General features: G+C 44.8%; 2 protein-coding genes across 3 annotated transcripts in view; both read left to right on the forward strand.

Annotated features, from left to right (window-relative positions):
• Positions 1 to 460: 460 nt before the first annotated feature.
• On the forward strand, positions 461 to 17,615 carry rnpepl1 (arginyl aminopeptidase like 1). 2 transcript variants are annotated; one of them, XM_042064344.1, is made up of 12 exons: positions 461 to 1,874; positions 2,955 to 3,095; positions 3,686 to 3,837; positions 5,265 to 5,381; positions 7,234 to 7,469; positions 8,625 to 8,738; positions 11,353 to 11,465; positions 11,709 to 11,817; positions 12,773 to 12,997; positions 13,307 to 13,449; positions 15,454 to 15,658; positions 15,702 to 15,775. In XM_042064344.1, the coding sequence occupies exons 1-12, from the start codon at positions 1,413 to 1,415 to the stop codon at positions 15,773 to 15,775; spliced, it is 2,091 nt and encodes a 696-aa protein (XP_041920278.1). In that variant the 5' UTR covers positions 461 to 1,412. The 2 variants fall into 2 exon arrangements, with proteins under 2 accessions (XP_041920278.1, XP_041920277.1); XM_042064343.1 differs by having other exon boundaries at positions 15,454 to 17,615.
• A 698-nt stretch (positions 17,616 to 18,313) lies between these two features.
• Positions 18,314 to 21,798, forward strand: part of LOC121684350 (segment polarity protein dishevelled homolog DVL-3) — a 26,682-nt gene continuing 23,197 nt past the window's right edge. Inside the window, exon 1 of the mRNA XM_042064345.1 lies at positions 18,314 to 18,804. Coding sequence (XP_041920279.1) covers positions 18,644 to 18,804 — 161 coding nt within the window. The 5' untranslated portion in view covers positions 18,314 to 18,643. The remainder of the gene's footprint in view (positions 18,805 to 21,798) is intronic.

Below are 21,798 nucleotides of genomic sequence, written 5' to 3' on the forward strand. Positions count from 1 at the left end.
ACCCAGTAGTTTTGACCATTTGCTGAGTCCTAGGTAATGGAAGTAGGCTACTGGGTATTTAGAGGTTGTCATGCTATTAGTCATTAGAAGAGAGTGTAATCTGTATTGCGCTGGCGACAAAGGGAATCATTGGCTTAACTATTCTTATGATTTCTATCTATGGGACTCGTTATAGCACCTGCTTATTTTCTGATCACACATGATTTGGGCCTGGATGTCTTCGATTAACCTGGCATCATTCTGTGGAGACTATTATGCGTGACCTTTAAAATGACAGGGTGCGGTATGCAGAGCTTTGTGAGTGAAATGTAGGGAAACCGTGACATCAAACGGTTGAGGAGGAGTACTACACAGACCTGGCCACAGCTGGTCCTTAGCAACATCGTCTCCCTTCTGTGAGCAGTCCTTCCCCGGCGCCGGGAACACTCCTCCCCCTTCGCAATCAACACCTCACCGCTGCCATCGAGCCAAGGACAGTCTCCAGGGCGACGAGAAAACAACCAAGAATAAAGGTTACACATTGTGTAACAAAGTTTCTATGGAGGATGGTCATTGGGCTTGTAAAAGGATATCCAATTCTACTGAACGTATCGCTTTCACACGGCGGATCCCTTTCCCCTTTACGCCCATGCTAGCTAAGTGTCAAACTACTTGGCGCAACAGATTTAAAACGTAATAGGCTAGGCCTACTACTTTGAATGACGTTAGTTACAGCAAAGGATGTTATCGAAGCACACGTATTTCGTCTGTGGAAGAATGTCGAGATGTTTTCGGTTTGTTTTTGGGATCCGCTAGGAAAGCTAATTTGTAGTCTTTCCTCCCGAGGCTGTTGATGTCGAGTATTTTGAGGTGCTACCGAATTGGGACGAGGATCCCTCGGGTCGCCTCTGTAGCGCCCCCCTGCAGACTAAAAACTTTCCTCTCTCGAAGTGATTTCCTCCCCTGTTTTTACTTCCTGTTTTCTACGGGAGTCACTTAGCTCAGCGCCTTTCATTTCAACTTTTTTCTTTACGCCTGGTACTTCCATAGTTTCTTCTGGCGAAATTTGTAACATCTGTAAGTTATCTGTTTCTTTCGATTCGTTCGAACGTGCGCACTCAGAGCAGACTACATTCTTTGGATTTTAAGGAGAAATGCTTGGCTCGATTTTATGATCGGTCCCGATGGATTTCACATAGATTTTGTTTTGTTTGCTGGACTGTCCACTTAATCTATTATTTTTTCGCCTGGTCCCGTGCTTTACCTTCTATAGCCTACCCTTATTTGCTACAAAGGCAAGTCGATTACTAGAGCTACTTCTTACTTACCTACTTCGACTTAGCTTAGGCTATCTTTAGTTCTAACGACTAGTTTTGCGGCTAAATGTTGTCGACTATGTTTAGTTTATAATTGATGTCTCTTTGAAAGTTATAATGGCTGAGCTTCAGCGACCGACGCTGTGCTGTTGTCGGAAAGTGCTGACGGTGCCCAGCAAGTCCTGTGAAGGCGGCCGGACTTTGGGACAATGTCGCCTGGTGGACATTGCGTCGGCCTCCAACTTCCACAGCTTTAAACTTCGACACTTTCATCTTGACCTCCACCTCAACTTTGCTCTGAAGAGGATGACTGGGTGGCAGGTCCTCGAACTGGTGCCGATCCAACCTGGGGTGCAAACTCTGGTTTTGGATACGCACCCGTCCCTACACATCCATTCCATAGACTGTAAGGTACCCGGTACCGCTGGTTCCCCGGATATCTTCCTCTCACTTACATACCGTGTGGACCCTTTCACAGACTACGGTTCCTCGCTAAACATTAGCCTGCCGGCCTCAGTCATTCGGCCGCACCGGGCTTTCCAGATCACCATCCGCTACACTACGACAGACGGCCCTGCGGTAAGGTCACTTCGGTGGCAGCTGTGTGTCGTTGACAAAATTACATTGATGTTGGCTAATAATAACCCTAATGGCATTCGGCAATTGTTTATAGCAGTAGACCTAGGTCTAGTTATGAAAACCTGGGTATATGCTTTTATGTCTCAATTAGCCTTTACCACAAACGACGTTGATAATCAGTCAGCCAAATAAATAATCAAATAATCTCCCAACATAATGCATTCCTGGTGTCTGCTTTGGGACGTCAGGGCCGTAGGGAAAGAAGAATGCAACAGTATTGGCTTTTAGAAAGCCTGCCTCTGAAAGTCAGCTCATTTTGTTCAGAGAGCTCCCTAGGCAGTTCCTGGGTCCGTGGAATATTCACCACGGGTTGACTCATCATGAGGTCAACCTGACTGTCTCCCATGACACAAAATTGAGTGATGTTCCCTTGGAAAAGTCAGCTGAACGTTCAGCTCCGTGTCATTCATGCTCATTGACAGTATTGACACATCCCTACCCAACCAGTTCATATAACATACTCTACCACTCTCTCTCTGCGCTCCTTTCCCTCTCTAACTCTCTGTCACATGCACTCCACATGCACTCATCACAGGCATAGTGTTTTGCTCTTAATTTCCCCCTCATATCTGGCTTTTAAAACGGGTCTCTGTTGGCCCTATCAATGCTTCACAGTGTCTGGCCACTTGAGGCCTTGCTCTCTGCTGTGCTGTGTGGCAATGACACACTGCATGATCATTAAAGAACATGATACTGACCCTGTAATGAAGTGGGTGGGGAGTGCTGGAGAGATCAGAGTCCTCATGTGTCTTATCCCTCTATCCCCAACACACACACACACACACCATGATGTACATCTTTTCCTTAATGTCTGCCCTTAATGTTTCCTTAATGTCTGCTTAATGATTGACCCTTCATGCTCAAATTGTTCCTGCTCTGGCATTTTATCATGTGCTCTCAGTTTTTGTGCCTGTGGCTGATCAATGCTGTGGTGTTGTCTTTTCTCTGACCTTTGCCCTGACTGGCTGGATTTTGTGTGTGTGTGTGCGTGTGTGTGTATTGGAATGTAATGTGTTGCAGATCTGGTGGCTGGACGCTGAGCTGACGTGTGGTCAGACGCGGCCGCTGGTCTTCACGCAGGGTCACTCCGTTTGCAACCGTTCCTTCTTTCCCTGCTTCGACACACCGGCCGTTAAGAGCACCTACTCTGCCACAGTGCGGGTAAGGCCTTGATCTCCAAACATACTCTCACACTCTCCATTTTTTGCCATCTTTCTTTCTCCTGTCTCCCTCTCTCTCTTTTAGTAATCTTTCTCTCACTGTGTTTAAGAGCAGCTCGTAATCTGGCTTGCACTGCTGCTTTCCCTCTGTTTTCTCTTAATCTCATTCTGTCAGTAATCCTAATCTTTTTAATTTGCCCTCTGTCTCCAACCACACGTCTGCGTCGGGCCGGCTCTCTCGTCTCGTTCAATCTCTCTGTTTCTGGTGTACTTTGGTCCGGCCGTTGTTTTGCCCACAGTCTGGATTAATCTGCATTTCTCCCTCTCTTTGTGCCTTGTAAATCTCATGCCATGCTGTAGTCTCGTTTTGCAGTCTTTTTTTCTGCAGGTTTTTTTTTTATCATGTTCCGTCTCCATCTTTGTGTTCACCCTGTCTCATTCATATGTGTTTTTATGTTTTGGCATGACATTGCATTGCATTATGTCTGTGTGTATGCATTTGTTTTGTGTGTCTGTGTGTGTGTTTATATGTCCGTGTGTATGCGTTTTTTGTGTGTGTGTGTGTGTGTGTGTACGCACGTGTCCCTGTAGGTACCAGAGGGTGTGACAGTGCTCATGAGTGCATCTCGCAGCGCGTACTCCAAGCAGGACCGCGTCTTCCAGTTCTCCATGGAGTTCCCCGTGCCTGCCTACCTGGTGGCGCTGGTAGCAGGCGACCTCCAACACGCCGACATCGGGCCCAGGTGAGAACAGGGGGCTTTACGGGGGGGGTCCCATGAAGCTAAAGTGATACTCGTGAGGTGATGAAGTGAGACAGTGCCTGGAAAGTACTGATGTAGATGAGAGCGAGAGGAAGCTAAGAGGGATACCTAGAAACTGAGGCTAAGAGGGAGAGATAGAGAGATAACAGGGGGGTGGGAGCTGACATGACGAAACTGACACAGAAGGTGTGAAAGACCGAGCCCTGGTAAAGGAAACAATTGGTTGAGTGATGCCTGTTTGTGTGGTCATGGCTATGGGTTTAGAGGTGTCAGAGCAACAGTGTGTGAGTCATTCCGGCTCACACAGCATTGCTCTGGGCAGAAGTGTACTGCAGTTAAATTATGTCATTACCGTGTTTCTCTTGAAAAACACACTCCTCTCTCCTTTCCTGATTTCATTTCCATCTCAACCTTTCTCTCTATTTCTCTGTCTCACGTCCTATTCATTCTTTCCTTTTTTTCTCCTTTCTCTTCCTAATCTCTCTCTCTCTTTCTTTCTTTCTTTCTTTCTTTCTTTCTTTCTTTCTTTCTTTCTCTCTCTCTCAAATCAAATCGAAATGAATGATGCTTTTGTAACGGAAGCCAGCTAGCTTAGCTGTGCTTGTGGAACGTAGGTAAACCTCACTCCCCAACACCGCATGTTGCGAGCTAGTAGCCTGGGCTTTTAGCTCAACTGTCAGCACGCTCGCCTCCTGATCCAAGTTGCTGCTTTTCACGGGTTCAAGTCCGGGCGTGTGCAGGTTCAACACAACACAGGTTACACTTTATTGACATGAATGAATAAACTGTTTGTTGCCAAAGCTTTACCAACTTTACATTGATACACTATGCAAGATTTTCACCTTAATATGACCTTTACAAAGCCAATTTGATGGGAAACGAACTTGTAATAGGGAAATTGTTCACCTTACAGCCATAAGGCATAGCCATACAGCATAGCCGTAGTGAGTAGCTAACGAGAGAACCAGCCATGCAACTTAAAGAATAGTTGACCCGAAGACATCTCGCGAGAATCGTGAAACATTACCTTGTCAGTAGATATAGCTCTCTTCATCGTCAACAACCGTTTTTTATTCAGGGAAAAACTGATTGAGCATCAAGCTCTTTTACAGCAATGCCCTGAATTTAATTAACTGAGATTGTTTTTGCCTGTTAATCCATCGCCTCCACAACAAAAGCATTTTCATTGAGTACAGGGGGAACAAGCCACGAGAAGTAGGCTATTTACAATGGCAGAGTAAAATAGAAATATATCGCGACTCTAGGAGGAGCTCTACAGTCGCCAAAAATACCTGAAACTGTATAGTATATCTTGAATCAAAGAGAAAAAGAAATAGATAAGGGCAGTAATAATACTAGTAATAGAACCACACTTTAATTAATGATTTTACCTGCTCTCTGTTTTTCAGGAGTCGTGTTTGGGCAGAGCCATGCATCCTCACCTGTGCGGTCAGTAAGCTGGGAGGCAGTGTTGAGCGCTGGCTGGCCGTGGCAGAGGGACTGTTTGGCCCTTATGTCTGGGGAAGGTTGGTTCCTTTCTCTTTTGTTTGTCTCACACACTACTCTCCCTCTGTCTCTCTCTCACACACACACACACACACACACACACACACACACACACACACACACACCATTATGTAAATGGCATAGTCATCATGCAAATTGGGTTAATACAGGGGCTGATGTCATATTATTTACACACATACACTAAATACATATGAACACACACATACACAAGTTTACTTCTTGTGCTGATGTATTTAGCTTTTATATTAGTACATTTAGTACTTCAAAATAGATTCTCTTGGTAATTATGCTCTCACTGCTTTTTTTGATAGGGAAAATGGAAGTCAGGGTGTTTTTTGTCATGTCAAATGGCGACGTTTAGTGAGAATGGTGCCTTTATGCGTCTGGATCATTATGTGTGTTTTTAAGCATGTTTTGCTTCTGTGAAAATTGTCTGGAGAAGGTCACAGGTCTCAGTTAAACCTGAGGTGTCCTCACTGTTATATCATAGGAAATTTCAACCTGATATCTTATTTTGTTGCTGAGATGTGCTTTTTCAATTGTGGATAGACACAGCCTAGAAAATTGCAACAAGTGGCTGTTTTTTTATCTGGACGACTTTTTATAATATTTCTCTCCTTTCTCGACGAAGCCATATTCCCATATTTTATTGCTGCGAATTTGCACACTGGAGTGTCCGTGGCCTTGGTGTGGCATGGCATGTCAACTGAAGGACCTAAAATGGTCATTGTGGTCTCAACTTTATAATCCTTCTGGAAAGACAACGTGGGTTGCAATCCAATTTTTCTTGTTTGTGGCAATTGTATGTTACCCTGTAGACATCTTAAGCGCTAGATGTAACTTTTGTGTTTTATTGTCCCCTTAGAACATGTCCTACTTAGTACATTAGCACTTAGGTCTGAACTGATCCATTTGATGCATCGACTCTGTCTGGGCCTCTGCTGTTTTTTCACCAGTGATGACATAATGTTTGTAGTGACTGAAGTAGACAGATGATTCCATGTTGTCATCATCCATCTGTAGTCTGATTGGCCTGTTACATCCGATTACTCACGACGATGAAAGCCTGAGAATCATCGCTTGGATACCCCTGCCCCCCCTCCAAAAAAATCTCCTTCCTGATCCGCAGGCTGATGTTTCCCCGAGCGCTTTGGAGCGCTCGCTTTGTCCTAGATTCTCACTCTCACCGTCATGTCTCCTGTACTGCATTAAAGCGGTCCAGTTAACCATTAGCCATTCATCCAATTCATCCATACAAATCGAAACACACACACACACATACACATACACGTACGTGAACACACACTCAAACCTCAGTGGGAATCTATTGCTGTTGACAGTGGATGGCATACCGCTAGTTTCTGCGATCAGTCCATTGTGACATGCCGAGTCTCATAGCATTAATGTAATGACCAGTCAAGTGACAACGGTTGATGGTTCAGCTCAGGAGATCAGAGTCAGTACAATCAAAGATACCGGTACTATGGTAATAACAGACCGAGTCTGAAGAGGATAACAGACTCAAAGTCTGCTCAGTCTGCCTTTGGTATCAAATGAAATTGAAGCCTGTACATAAGCCTTTTACAGTTGGATACTATGCCTTAGTATGCATTTTTGTGGAACAATTTCGCCCTAACCAAATCCCACCCATAATTTGTTGTTAACATTAGTGTCAGCATGTTTGTTGTTGTTGATAGTTTGTTTATAATCTGAGCATCTGTACATCATTCATATAGGAGACCATCCAAGTAATTTGTGACCCAACATGGATATGCTTTCACATTGTAAGGCGTTCAGTGGACATTGTATTGAATCACCCATGTGTTTACTGTACCTTTGTCTCGGCCACAGGTATGACATTGTGTTCCTGCCTCCCTCCTTTCCCATCGTTGCCATGGAGAACCCGTGCCTGACATTCATCATCTCATCCATCTTGGAGAGCCGGGAGTTTCTGCTAATCGACGTGATCCATGAGATCGCCCACGGCTGGTTCGGCAATGCCGTTACCAACGCCACCTGGGAGGAGATGTGGCTGAGTGAGGGGCTGGCCACCTACGCACAGAGACGCATCACCACCGAGGCTTATGGTAAAAACGAGCAACAAACAACACAGAGAGAGAGAGAGAGAGAGAGAGAGAGAGAGAGAGAGAGAGAGAGAGAGAGAGAGAGAGAGAGAGAGAGAGAGAGAGAGAGAGAGAGAGAGAGAGAGAGAGAGAGAGAGAGAATGAACACATATCACACATAGTGATGCTACATGTACCCACCTACACAAATATATGATCAAGACACACATTCAACATATACACAAATGGTTTGAGGGTTGTAAGTCACAGAATATAATTCTAAAGTATGGCGCACACACTGAACTTGTTTTTCTTTGACTTCTTCTATTTCATTCTATTTCATTTTAAACAGAAAGGCACCCAGAGAGTACAGCTGGCTTTTTAACTTTTGACCCTGGTTTCAGGCTAACGCGCATACACGCATGCATCCACTCATGCACGGATGCACACACTCAACCACACACACACACACACACACACAAACATGCACACACTCTCAACCACACATGCACACACATCCTGCACTGCAGACACAAAAGTCCCATCGTGTCCCATCTGTCCTCCTATCATAGCTTTTATACTATTTTATTAAGGACAGAAGCTCTTTATTAAGCAGAATTAAGGACTCTAACATTGACTCTAATGCCTTGATTACTTGATTCATTAAGGCTACAATCTACACTACACAACTACACTCACTTTCACACACTAGCAGCCACCAGACCACCTCATTCAGCAAACATACAGACAGACACATCCTCTCACGCGTAAATCATCTGAGACACACACACACACACACACACACACACACACACACACACACACACACGTACTTGCAAAGCATCATGCTTAGTAACTCATTCCTGTTAAGTTTATCCTACCCAGCCTATAACCAGGCAGGCATATCCATCTGCTCAGTGAAGCATCATGTCAGTGCTTGAGTCACCCACATCGTGCCGTGCACCCCACACGTGAACAGCAATGTGTTAATTAATGTGGTGTTTTCTGGTAAGGGTACACAAGAGCACGCAACCACCCATAGGCAACACTATACTCACTGAAGCATTATTTCAGATGTTAATGACCAAGAAACAACACACACACACACACACACACACACACACACACACTTACTTACTCGTTTATGGAATTGCCATTAATGCTGATTTGTGTTGTCAGGCGAGGCCTTCACCTGCCTGGAGACGGTGTTCCGTCTGGACGCTCTGCACAGGCAGATGCGTCTCTTAGGAGACAACAACCCCGTCAGCAAACTCCAGGCCAAGTTTGAGCCAGGTACGACCAGCACAGGAACCCTACATACACACTCACTCACAAACACACACACACACACACACACACGTACACACGTCTGACTGATTTTTATATATATATATATATATATATATATATATATATATATATATATATATATATATGTATGTGTATATGTACTGTATCCAGGGTAGGAATTTCACGGCGGCCACGACGTGTGCCGTGTAGCCCCTTGCAATGGCCGAGATGCCCCTTTGAAAATCAGAGGTTTACAGGCCACTGTGGCCTTGGTGCCCCCTTCTCTCAATATTCTGGTTTGCGTCGGACTAATAGGGTATTTTATTAGCCTATGGCCTGACAAAATAATCTTTCACAGCGCAAATTATTGTAGCATTTTACGCAGTGGAAAAGTGACAGCGACGGCAAGAAAGTAAGTGCGTCCAGATTCCCATTCTTCTCAGTTGAACTACTCGCGAAGTAACCTACTCATCATACAGGCATCACAAGTATCACATCACATGAAAGAGCTTTTTCTCAGCTTTTAAACGATGTTAGCCATTTGGTGAACGGTTCACGAGACAAATAAATACTATGATTAAATTGAATCATAAATTCTAGGACCTAAATTCCCATCTCCCTACCCATTCATCTTGGAATACTTAACGAACCCTTCGTTCAAAACATGGCAAACCATATATCAAAATAAACAGCAGACCTTAACGAACACGAAGGTAATCCGGTTTTGAGTTTGTAGCAAATTTCGACATGCAGGGCTTTAAGTTTCACAACGTGTTTAATTTTTTTCCTACGTGATTTCATAACACGCCAAATGCAAAATAAATGTTACAAATATCACCTAGATGTCAGTAAATATTAAAACCAGAGGTTATACAGCTGACTAAGAGTTTGTTAAAGTAGCCTTAATGATGACAAAATGCTAAGCATGCATCTAGGCTATTTGAGTTTCTTAAAGCTGAGCTGTGCTTAAATTGTTCAATAGATAGATAGATAGATAGATAGATAGATAGATACTTTATTGATCCCCAAGGGGAAATTCAAGAATTTACATGATTTCATAACAGGCCAAATATAAAATAAATGTTAAATATAGCCTAGATATCTGTAAATATTAGATGATCAGATGATTTACAGTTCTATGTAATATGTCATGTTTCATGTTTTTGTAATGTTTCATACAGTGATGCAGGTCTATTGAATAGGCTATATACAATTTCAATCATTTTTATAGCCTACTGTATAGTTATAGCCTACTGTATAGTTAACTATACAGTAGGCTATAAAAATGATTGAAATTGTTAAAGGAACCATATGTAAGATTGTGGCCAAAACCGGTACTGCAATCACTTTCAAATTACTGTAGGGCGGTGTGTCCCCTCCCCCTCCCCCCTGACTCGAGGTTGCCAACCCGGATGCCGAAACACTACTGACTTTGTTATTAGTAGTTGGTGGAGGGTGGTGCATCAGGCCAAAACACGACATGACATGACAAAACACATCAACATCAGTTGAGGGCTGCAACTTCACTTTTTAAATGACAATATCCTGGCCGGACTACTGTTGTCGGTGATATAAGTATTTGAAATGAACATGATTTCTTAATGTCTAGTGACATATCAGGGCTATTTTATGATTAAGTGAAATACATTTCTTACATACGGTTCCTTTAACTTTGGCCTTGGTGCACTGACATGTGGCCTTTGTGCCCCCCACCAAATATGCCCAACTGAAGGCCAAGTGGCCTTGCCCCCAAAATGGTGAAATTCCAAGCCTGACTGTATCAATACATACACACACACATAGATTTTAAAGATGCAGTGCATGCACACATACAGACATAAATAATTGCGCACTCACATAGTGTACAAAGTATACACTGGAGAGATCTGTGATAAGACAGCAACAGCACACAGTTCTGTGAATTACATGGATAAGACAGCTACTGTGAGCTGTGCACAGCCGTTCTCTACAGTCACACTGTAAACAAGGAGAGGACAGTCATCTCTTCTTCTTAGTCATAAACCAGGGACGTGGAGCTGCTAAAAATACCCCTGAAGGAAAAAAAGACAGTTTCTGTTTCTGGTGAACGGATCAGTGCTCTGAGAAGCCTGATCTGCCAGGGCTTGTTGTTGTGCGGCCTAAAACCTCAACACAGGAGCAGAGACCGGAGAAGGCATGGGTGGTTTTGTCCGACAGGGGATTAGTTCCGAGTTTCCTTGTACTGGTTCTCCAGAGCGATGGGGCTACACATTGTCAGTTGCTGTGTTAAATCCTTTTAATAGCCAAATTGGGTTTTGCTGGCGGAGAAAGACAGGGGAAATGTCCAAGGCCGAATTAAGATTCCTGCTAATCTTGCTTCATAATCCTGTGGAATCTGGGGTTATGGCTCTGAGAGTTGAGAAAGAGGCTATGTATTGTGGTGTTCATCTGGAAGCACATCAACAAAGCTTGTGATTTTTTTTTTCTAGCCAACATCGCACATGTTAGTTATCATACCTTTTTATAATGCCTTGTTTTCTCTTTCTCTCTCTCTTTCTCACTCACTCACTCTCATACTCACACACACACACACACACACACACACACACACACACACACACATCTCACTCATGTACAGGTGTGAACCCCAGCAGTCTGATGAATCTGTTCACCTATGAGAAGGGCTTCTGTTTCGTCTCCTACCTCTCACAGCTTTGTGGCGACATCAAGCGATTCGACAGCTTCCTGAGGGTAAGCAGGAGTAAACACACACACTTTAAAGAGACTCACACTGACCATTCATGTTTGTAGACACACATACATTTCACTGACTATACAGCAATACCTACTGTTGACTTTGTTAGACCCACACAGCACCCCCACCATCTGTCACATACACACACATACACAGACACACACACACACACACACACACTCTGTTAATCATTCCCCCTGTTTAACTGAGGTTGGTCTCACCTTCCTGCTTCTCTGCAGGCCTACATTGAGAAGTTCAAGTTCAGCAGCGTGGTGGCTCAGGACCTGCTGGACTTCTTCCTGGGCTTCTTCCCTGAGCTGAAGGAAAACTGTGCGTCACAGAGAGAAGGTGAGCGCGATAAAACACCCAATTCCAACTGTTGTTTAAATGTTTTTCTAACACTTAAACAATAAATCTTAAAAGCCAGACTCATTTTGGGGTAGTGAAACTTACAGAGATGTACCTGAGACCATCACACAGTCACACCCTAAGACAAAGGGAACTCTCTCATGTATACACTCTTATTCCTGAATCTTTGGCCACACAAGCGCGACTCAAGACAATACACATCTCATCCATATCAAAACTAGTTGAAAACAATGTGCATCTTGCCTTGTACGTGGTGGCTTGCATCAGGCAACCAATCACTACTTCCAATCCTCAAATACCTAAAGCCTGATGTTCGCTAGCTTAGAGGCCTCCTCACTGTAGCAATGATCATCGTAGCACTCCCTGGTACTCAGGTTAGCTTTGAGAGCAGAGGTTACAGATAAAGAATGCCCTCTACATTCCAGAGAACTTGTATTTGACTTGAAGCAGACCGTTTTCTCACATAAAATACGAATCAGGAACAATGAACAGGTTTAGAGTTTTATCATATGCCCATTACAGAATAATCAAAGATCAACATGAAAAATCACAATTTCCCACACTACATTTATTGAGCATTGCTAAACTAATAACATACAGTATCTTTGTTTTGTGTGTGTGTGTGTAAATAATCATTCAAGAAATACCTGTGGAATTGGACAGGGAAATGGAGTATGTATGTATGTAGGATTTATGTATATGTATGTTGAGTAAATTTAATAGGAAAGAGTGAAGTCCACAGCCCCCCCCCCCCCTTCTCCTCACGTCTCCTCCCCTCAGCACTTATCTCGGTGAGGAGCTGCTCCTGCTGTGAGAGCCATAACAAACAGAGGGGGGTCAAACTAACCTGGAAAGTGGAACATAGAATGTAAATAAACAGGAACATGACCCCCCCCCCCCCCCTTTCCTCTCCCCTTCTCCGTGTCTCTCTCAGGGCTGGAGTTTGAGCGCTGGCTGAATGACTGCGGACCCCCTCTATTTGAGCCCGACCTGTCGGCCGGCGGAGTTCTGACCGGCCCGGTTCAGCGTCTGTGCGAGCTGTGGGGCACCGACGCCCCCGACGCACAGGCCATCACAACCTTTGACCTCTCCACGTGGAGCACCTTCCAGACGGTGCTGTTCCTGGACCGCCTGCTGGACCGCTCGCCGCTTCCTCACGGTAGCTAAAAGCAGACTACTTTTCAGTCTGAGCTCAGCGATTGGATATGCTGGATGTGCATACACTGTCGATGTTATTGGTTTAATACATAATGTCAAAAGCTGGTTTCCTTACCACTGGCCACTACTGTTGATGCACACTATACCTTATTATGAGCAGAATACACATTTTGAAATTCAAAAAGACTTTTTCCATGATGTCTTCTTTTTTTGTTTGGTAAATGCAATTCGTGAATGAATTTCGTGTAGGGTGACGCATGGTTGTGAGGGTGAATCTGATTGACTCGTCTGTATTCTCGTACCCCTGCAGAGGTGATGAGCCAGCTGTCGCACAGCTACTCGGCCCTGCTGGACGGCATGAACGCTGAGGTGCGCATTCGCTGGCTGCAGATCGTGGTGCGGAACAGCTTCTACCCCGACCTGCCACGCGTCCGCAGCTTCCTGCTCAAACACGTGAGTCAGACAGGGGAGAGGACATTTACATGTATTCATTTAGCATACACTTTTATTCAAACAACTTCCATATTCCAGTGTTTTTTTAAAGGCTTAATGTTATATCCGTGATAAACTCAAAAAAATTCTTGTTGGAAGTGCAAGCAGTGGTGGCAATGACTTAGAAGATGCTACTAACCTGGGGTGCATTTCCCAAAAGCATAGTTGCTAACCTGTTAGAAACTTAGTTGGTTGGCAATGGGAAATTGCATTGCAGCCAACAAAGTTGCTAACTTAGCAACTATGGTTTTGGGAAACGCACCCCTGAGCGTGATTTGTACTAGCATCTCTACCAAAGCCATTTCTGCTGTTCATGAGAACTAGGAGGCCTTCAATTTTCTTAAAACATACGCACATTCACTTTAGTTTTCCATGAAACCATGCATTAGTTACTAATAAGTTTGAAGGTGGCCTTCAGTTGGGAACAGTTTTCTTTCTTTTTCAGTTGCTAATTAAGCCAACCCCTTAATTATTCGCAGAATCCATACACATATCTGCTTAATATTCTTTAGAAAATTAAATTCTCATACAAATGAAGGGTTTAGCTGTCAAAGACAATCTTCTTCACTGGCACAGATGGCCCTTAATTCATCAGACACTAGCTGACTAAGACACAAGCTTGGTGAGACATGTGGGGAGAGGAGATGAGAGGAGAGGAGGGAAAGGGCAAATGCCAAACCAAAGCTGCACCACCACTGAGCACGCTCATTGTGCTGGAAGAGTAGACACGTGTAAGAAGTGGCGCGTTGGCTGCCATCTCTGCTCTCCCACAGACTCTGACCGTTGGCTACAGATTCATTAATAAACCAGCGGGAGCATCTAGTCAGGAGAGAAGCTGCTGACCTCTCTTACACTCAGAGAGGGAGAGATAGAGAAAGAAAGAGAGAGAGAGATAAACAGAGAGAGACAGACAGACAGACAAACAAATGGACAGAGAGATAGACAGAGAAATGATGAACAGAGAGAGACATACAGACAGACAGATGGATGAACAGAAAGAGAGCGATGGGGGGGGTGGAAGAGGAAGCCTGAAAGATACACGGGGAGGATTGGACTGGAGGAGGGGACGTCTAGCCGGAGCACCAGGTGGAGATGGGAGAGTTGGCGGCTGGCGCCAGGTGTCGAGGACTCCAGTCCCTCCCCTCCTGCCCTTATCTCTCTGACCTCTCCCTGCCTGCCTGGATGGGCCACACAAGACAAGCAAGGGATTCAAGGCCAGCTTGCCCACAGACCGTGCCAGTGCCGGGGTGAGACATGCTGATGTTAGCGATAGGCAGAGGTTCGGGGGGGGGGGGGGATTCATGTAGAAAAGATAGAGATGGGATGAGTTAAAATAACGACTCTGTTTCTCTCCCACGTTTTCCCCTGTCTCCCCCTTTCAGTCTACTCCTCCATAAAAAAGGCTGCTTATCTACAAAACAGCCACTCTGCATTCCTTGCACCGGAACCTTCACAGACATACTTCACAGACATACTGTGATTGACAGTGTCGGCATCAAACTTTAACTTTAAAACCTCTTTGGGTTTGTTTTTCTTTCTCCCTGTTGTCTTTCACGTCGTTTTGACGTCATTGCTCAGAGCACGGTTCTTTGTCGGGGGAGATACATGCTAACCGGTTTGACCAGCTGGAGTTTAGCACCAGGGTGCTCAGACCAGGGCCCAACCTGAACTGTCTGTCATAAACGCCAGACGTCAGCAAACACTTTAGAGGGGAAAAGGAGTCAAAGTTTAAACCAAAGGCGGTTTATGTTCAGCAAAGCGTAGCATCTAAAACACATTCAGGACAAGGGTCTGGGGCAGATTAGGTCTGATCATGTAAGTGTGTTAAGATGGCCCTTATGACTGACTCTCTCTCTTTCTCTCTCTCTCACTCTGTTCTCTCTGTCTCCCTCCCCTCTTTCTTCGTCTCTTGCTTCTGTCTGTCTCCCTCCCCTGTCTCTCTTTCCTGCGCTCTCCCTCTCTCAGACCTCCCGCATGTACACGGTGCCGCTGTACGAGGACCTGTGTGGCGGGGTGATGAAGTGCTTTGCCGTGGAGGTCTTCTACCAGACGCAGGCACGCCTGCACCCCAACCTGCGCCGCACGCTGCAGCAGATCCTCTTCCAGACCAGCGCTGGCACCACCATGTCCACCGTCTCCGCTCTCCCCTGCACCTCCAGTCCCACCCTGGACGCCTCGCCGGTCCTTGCCCCGCCTGTTTTGGCTCCCCCGACGACCGGCCCCCACACCCGCCGACCCCCCGGCGAACGGGACCATTGCGCTGCGAGACGTCAACGTTTCCGCGTGACACCGATTGCGTGGGGGCGGGGGGGTTGCGACCACTGTGACAGAGGGAGGTGTTGTTAAGATCTCCCAAAGAAGAAGATGGAGGGAGTGAACGAGGAGGCCACGGATGAACGAGTGACCATGGAGATGGAGGAGAAGCGAGAGATAAACGATTGCGAAGGCCAGAGAAGCAGCAAAGGATGAGGAGAAAGATCTGGAAAGGACTTGAAACTAAAAAATGACTCGTGCACCCTTATCGTGCCTGGTTGAGACTGGAGGGTGGGAGGGGAGGGGAGGATGATTGGGGATGTGGATGTGTGAGGGGGGGGGGGGTTACATGCGTCAGAGGACCAGTTCTCACACACTCACTCACATACACATTCACCAACACTGGGTTATTTATATGTCATAAGCTAACCGTTTACGCTGCTCTTGGTGAAGCGACAGAACGAAGAATCTCTCCTTAGGGTTGAATTTATGCTTAGACTCAACTGTTTTGCGTGCGTGTGTGTGTTTGTGTGTGAGTGAGAGAGAGATGTGTGTGTGTGAGTGTGAGAGTACACTAGATAGATCCAAATGATCAGTATGTGTGAGAATGTCTGAATGTTTATAAGTGACACATTGGCTTACCTATGCACAAGTTCACGAATGTGTGTGACAGTTAGTGCGTGAACCCTGGACCATTTATTTTTTTCACTACAACTTGGGGGGAGACCTGGCCAATGGGATCGGGTCAACCAGTGACATGAAACCAGTGACATGAAGGTCTTCACGCTTCCCTGTGCCTGACGGGGTCGATGGCCGCCTACCGGTCAATCATGGGAGAAACATTCAAAGATCACGGAGCCAGACGGACCAGCTGCCATAGGTACCTCTGCCCTGTGCAGTATTTGAGGGGGTATTCCCACACGAGATGCGTTCCTTCATCATGACGATGCCGATGATTTAAAAAAAAAAAAAAAAAATCATGAACAGAATCGAGTGTCCCTTTGTGATGAAAGTGAGATATCATGCTTGCATAAGGCTCGCCAGTTTTCATGAGCTAGTCACATCCATGGTAGCGATCAGGAGTGGTGGTGTGGTTGTTTATCCTCTCTCCACACGAGTTCAACTGGAAATTTGTCCTCCTTTCTCAGTTTGGATTTGTCCCAAGAGCCCCTTTTTCCTTCCTCTGACCCCACCCACCCAACCAACACACACCACCTGACCTCTGTGCCTGGTGCTAAACTCCTCCCACCTGTGATCTCAGGTATGTCCGTCAAGAGTGGAGTGGGCAGGGCAAACACAGGTGCCTTCTGGAAGCTTTTGCACTGTTGTGGAACATGATGTCACAACACTGCTGCCCTGGAGTTCTGAGGGTTCCTTTGTGTAGTAGACCCTCCTAGCCATATGTCTGGTTCAATAACAGTAATAATGTCAGCGTTCCAGAGACTTTGCTCACATTCAAGTGCATCACTCCTATGTTAATGACATAGGAGTTATGTTCTTTAAGTGTTTTTTTTTTGTTGTTTTTGTTATTTGGATGAGTTGTAAAAATAAACACAATGTAAATTGAATGTCTAAAGAGGGACTAATCATGTATTGATTTAGTTGGTTTGCAATGTCATTGGTAGAGAGCAGTCCTCATCCAGGTTGTAATTTTGTTATAAACAAATGTAATGGTCCATGGCAGAGGAATGGAAAATAGTTGAATTTGTGTTTTAAGATAGTGTTGTTTTACTTTCCAAGTGTGGGTGTGGCAGTGGATATAGCCTACACATTGGTGGGATACTCGGTCGTTACAAGCCTTAATCAACTGCACAGGTGAAAACAAACATTTATTTTCAAAGTTTTGCAGGTAATAAATAAAACTTTCGAGAAATGAAAATAACGTTTTCATGGTATTTGTCTTTGACCATCAGTCCATTATTTTCATTAGTAGGCCATTTGTTCACACAAACATGTGCACAGAGTAGCCTACTCTTCACTTTGTCTTTAATGACCGATGCACATAAGCAAGGAGGCAAATAAGTTCAAACACACTGTTGGCGAGGTGCGACTGAAAAGGCTGGACGAGGGTTTGATTACATCTTTACGCATAATGGTTGAAAATACTAGGCCTATGTCCACAGAGGGGCGCTACACCCTCATGTGTAGTCATGGAACGTAATTTGAACATTATCAGAGGTAGCCTATGACCCTAAAAGCAACAATTATTAAACGTATGACCTTTAAATTGCACACGGGTACGGGTACATGTATACATCTATCCACATATATATATATATATATATATATATACAAATTACATTCACAAATAATTGTACCCTAGGCCTAGTCTAAGCAACCGAAACATCCATCTCTCAAAGAATTTCCTAAATTCACTGGCTACTAAGAAAAAATATATCGTATTCTTATTAAGAAAACTTGTTTATGCATACCCTGTTCTTTCATTTATCAATTTCATGGTTTCATACAGAACCATATCGCCTATCCTCACAGTTTTTCGTCACATCTCCTGTAGAGGGAGTCCCATGGAAAACTGATAGGAGGGGCTATCCTCACACATCGGCAGACAGCTGTTAAAAGAAACAGGGGGAAGCACTGTTCACACGGAGCCCAATCTGGGCCAAGCTAACGTGCAACTTCACTCATTTTTTATTTCAGCAGAGGCTGCACAACTAGACCACGTACCGGACAAACAGATCAGCATTAACTTTAAGCGAGTATTTCGTCCGTGTTTGTTCGTTGACTTGCCTGGACCGATCTGTAAGCGCAACAGCAAGGCTCTCAATAGGCGGATAGGATCGAGCGAGGAGAAGGGGGATTCAACGCACAAGCAGCACTAAGGAGGCTGCGAGTGGGATTCGGCGCTGGATGAGCACGGCCTCGCGCTCCCCAGCGGCCTGCCATGGGGGAGACCAAAATTATCTACCACCTCGATGATCAGGAGACTCCCTACCTGGTCAAATTGCCCATTCCAGCGGACAGGGTCACTCTCGCGGACTTCAAAAATGTCCTCAATAAACCCAACTACAAATTTTTCTTCAAGTCTATGGATGATGACTTCGGGTAAGGATGACACATCATGCTTTAGCTCCACTGATTTATTCTGTTTTGACCTCACCCTAAGGTAACATTTGATTTCAGCATAACTGAATGCTTCATGACCTAGTTCCCTTTAACGTTGCTGTGTTGGGGGTAAGGCCAGGCACTTTTCTGCATGACTGTGACTGTTATACCCTGCCATACACCTTTACAACAGCCCTTGGAGATCTTTCGGCCATATCAGCATGGCAGAATGACAACGAACGGTCTGAACATTAGTGTAATTAGGTTTCGCCTAGAATAAGTCTTCACTTTTGGCTCAACGAATATATTTTAAGCGGATAATTTATTTTATACCACCGTCCATTTTGGAAATGGAGGACTATATGGTTGTTGGCTAGTCTACTTATGGGGTGCAATAATAGTGCTATGGTTGCAAGTCTGAGATTTTTTGAAGGAGGGACCATGGGGTTAGGGGAAAGGATGGTGTCTGTTTATGTCAAAAAGGAGGTCTCCAAGGCTTCCAAGGTCAACCAATAAAACGACGGTTTGGGGGAATGGAGGAACGAGGGGATTTGTCGGCTCGTTAGTAACTTACAAAAGCCTTGTGCCTAGAATTTGCTCAGCGGGTGGCAGAGACGGTGTCAGTTTTGTCAAAGTGGAGAACAATCCATCTGGGTCAACACAACTAACTTAAAATTGTCTGTCTATACTCCTCTTCGTCATTCGGTCTCGGGACACAAGACACCTCTGTTGTAGCCTACTCTCATCTAATTACTTGTTAGGCCACCTTGCCATTTGGAGTTGGGGTTGTTACTGCCCCCAAGTAGGCTAGGCTACATAGTTTCTTATTATTTGCCGTCTTCAGTTTTCCTTTTTTTTTTTTACATTAGCCCATTCGTGCCTTAATACAGTGGTTACGCGAGAGAAAATGCGAAAATGGCGGATGTAGACTAGAGGGGGAAGGTTGACGAACTAGACTCTTTTGTTATAAAAAGAAAAGGAAAATGTCCTTTTGTCCCCATGAGTCAGTCTTAACGTACAAGTGTTGTTTAACACTAATCACGCCAGTGCGCAGTTGTTAAAATGTGTCATGCAGAGATAAGAAAGCCTGTGTCTCTGAATGTCAACTACTGTAGCCTACTTCGTTCGTTACAGAAGGAGCGGTTTATGAAGCGTCTGGAATGCTGACTTGGAAACAGTCTATCATTCGGGAATACAGTGTATGCTGATCCTTTGAGCAGATTTATAAACATAGGCTGCACCCAAGCCCGAATTACTGTCAAAGTACTAAACAGCGTCCCATTGCTAAATTCAAATCCATACAACTCTGGTTTTGTTTGCTTTTGTTGGCATGCCAGGGTGTTTTTTTTTCAGGATTGCCAAGCCACACATGCCCCCGAGTCCCACAAACAAACACACACTCACATAGTTAACAAAACAAGACTCTCACGCAGCTTGTGTGTCCACTGTGGTCGAGTCTCTGTCCCTTCAAAACCAGCTCCTCAAGGTGAACAGCTTGCTATTGTCCCAGACCCCCTGGTAAGCGTGCTTGCTTCTCGTTAGAGGCCTGCAAGCAGTGCAACGTAGGAGACAGCAGGAACCTCTCAGCATCTGTTCCTTCGGCGCGCGGCTGATGGCAATGCTGACATCAGTCTGCTAATATTTTACAGACCGAAATTCAGCATATCCGTGCACAGGCTTCAAAATGTTCGTGGTGTCTGTCAACCTGTTATTGTTCATTAATGGTTGTTGATTGTGTATTTTTTTTTTTACAATTCAGACTGGCAGATTGGCTTTTGTTGTAGCCTACTGTGCTCAATAGGCTTACCTGTGTTTTAGACCAACCGTAGGCTACTGAACAATGCGGTGATGTATATGAACGCAAAGAAATGGCACATCTCAATGTTCAGGATAGATTCGTGAGTCACAATCATGCAGAGGCAGCGTAATTCCAGTTATACCAGGTACACTTGTTGATGACTCCATCTCACATTCCCGTCCTCAGGGCAAACGTCATCGTGCAGTCATGGGTGCGTCATTGATTTGTATCATGTCAGGTTATTGGTTTGACCCCTCTCTCTGTCCTGCCGTGAGGAGATGAATTGCATTCATCATTATATTAGAAAAGTAGTAAACCTTTACCCTCTCACACTGCTTTGACACCTGTGACCCCCTTGGCTAATTTAATCACTTTCTGTCTGTCCATACATCCACACATTTTATCTTCAGTAAACAGACACAAACACACACAGGCATGCTCAGTCAACTGAATTAATATGTTTCCTTGAACACATCTGCCTGACATCAATGCATGCTTTAATATGCAGACTCTCTTGTGTGTCCACTAATCCACACACACACACACACACACACACACACACACACACACACACACACACACACAGCAACAACAGGCGTACTGGATGTCTCCTTTCTGTACAACTGCTGATAACGTGACAGTCTGATACATATGGCTGTGTGTGCTGTGGCAGCGATAGCGGCTGAGATTCACTCACCGCTCATCAGTATCGTGACCAGATGACAGCTTGACTGATGAGGTAGAAAATCAGTACGGGCAGCACCAGTCACAGTGGATTAAATGACACTCAGGTTTCGCTAATGTGTACATCCAAAAGTCAGAGGAGAGTTTGATTGATTGGGCCGATCAATTTGGTGCAATTAATCTGACAACTTTCTCTGATACACGTAAACAATAGTGTACATAATCTTTTGGCATATGCCACAGTACAATTTCATCTCTTGTCTTCTGTTTGTGCTGATTTTCTGTTGTGTCCCATAAGCGTTATCCTACAGACAGCAAAAATCAGGACATGCAAATGCAAAAGGTGTACACATAATGAACACCAAACAATAGAAGAACACAAATAAAACGGCTCCTAAGTAGGCAGTTTTATACCAAAAGTTCCCGCAAAATGGGAAAATGTTGAGAAAAACGTGTAGCACAAGCAGATGTGGTTGCATCTCTGTCCTCCCAGCTGCTTGTGAATGTGTATT

The sequence above is a fragment of the Alosa sapidissima genome, chromosome 15, assembly GCF_018492685.1.
Source record: "Alosa sapidissima isolate fAloSap1 chromosome 15, fAloSap1.pri, whole genome shotgun sequence".
In the NCBI taxonomy this organism is placed as follows: Eukaryota; Metazoa; Chordata; class Actinopteri; order Clupeiformes; family Clupeidae; genus Alosa; species Alosa sapidissima.

Bases quoted from the DNA above. Each gene is read 5' to 3' on its own strand.
- rnpepl1 (XM_042064343.1), top strand. From the start codon at position 1,413: ATGGCTGAGCTTCAGCGACCGACGCTGTGCTGTTGTCGGAAAGTGCTG. The intron at 3,838-5,264 runs GTGAGAACAGGG...TCTGTTTTTCAG, and splicing joins CACGCCGACATCGGGCCCAG to GAGTCGTGTTTGGGCAGAGC. The intron at 11,466-11,708 runs GTAAGCAGGAGT...GCTTCTCTGCAG, and splicing joins GATTCGACAGCTTCCTGAGG to GCCTACATTGAGAAGTTCAA.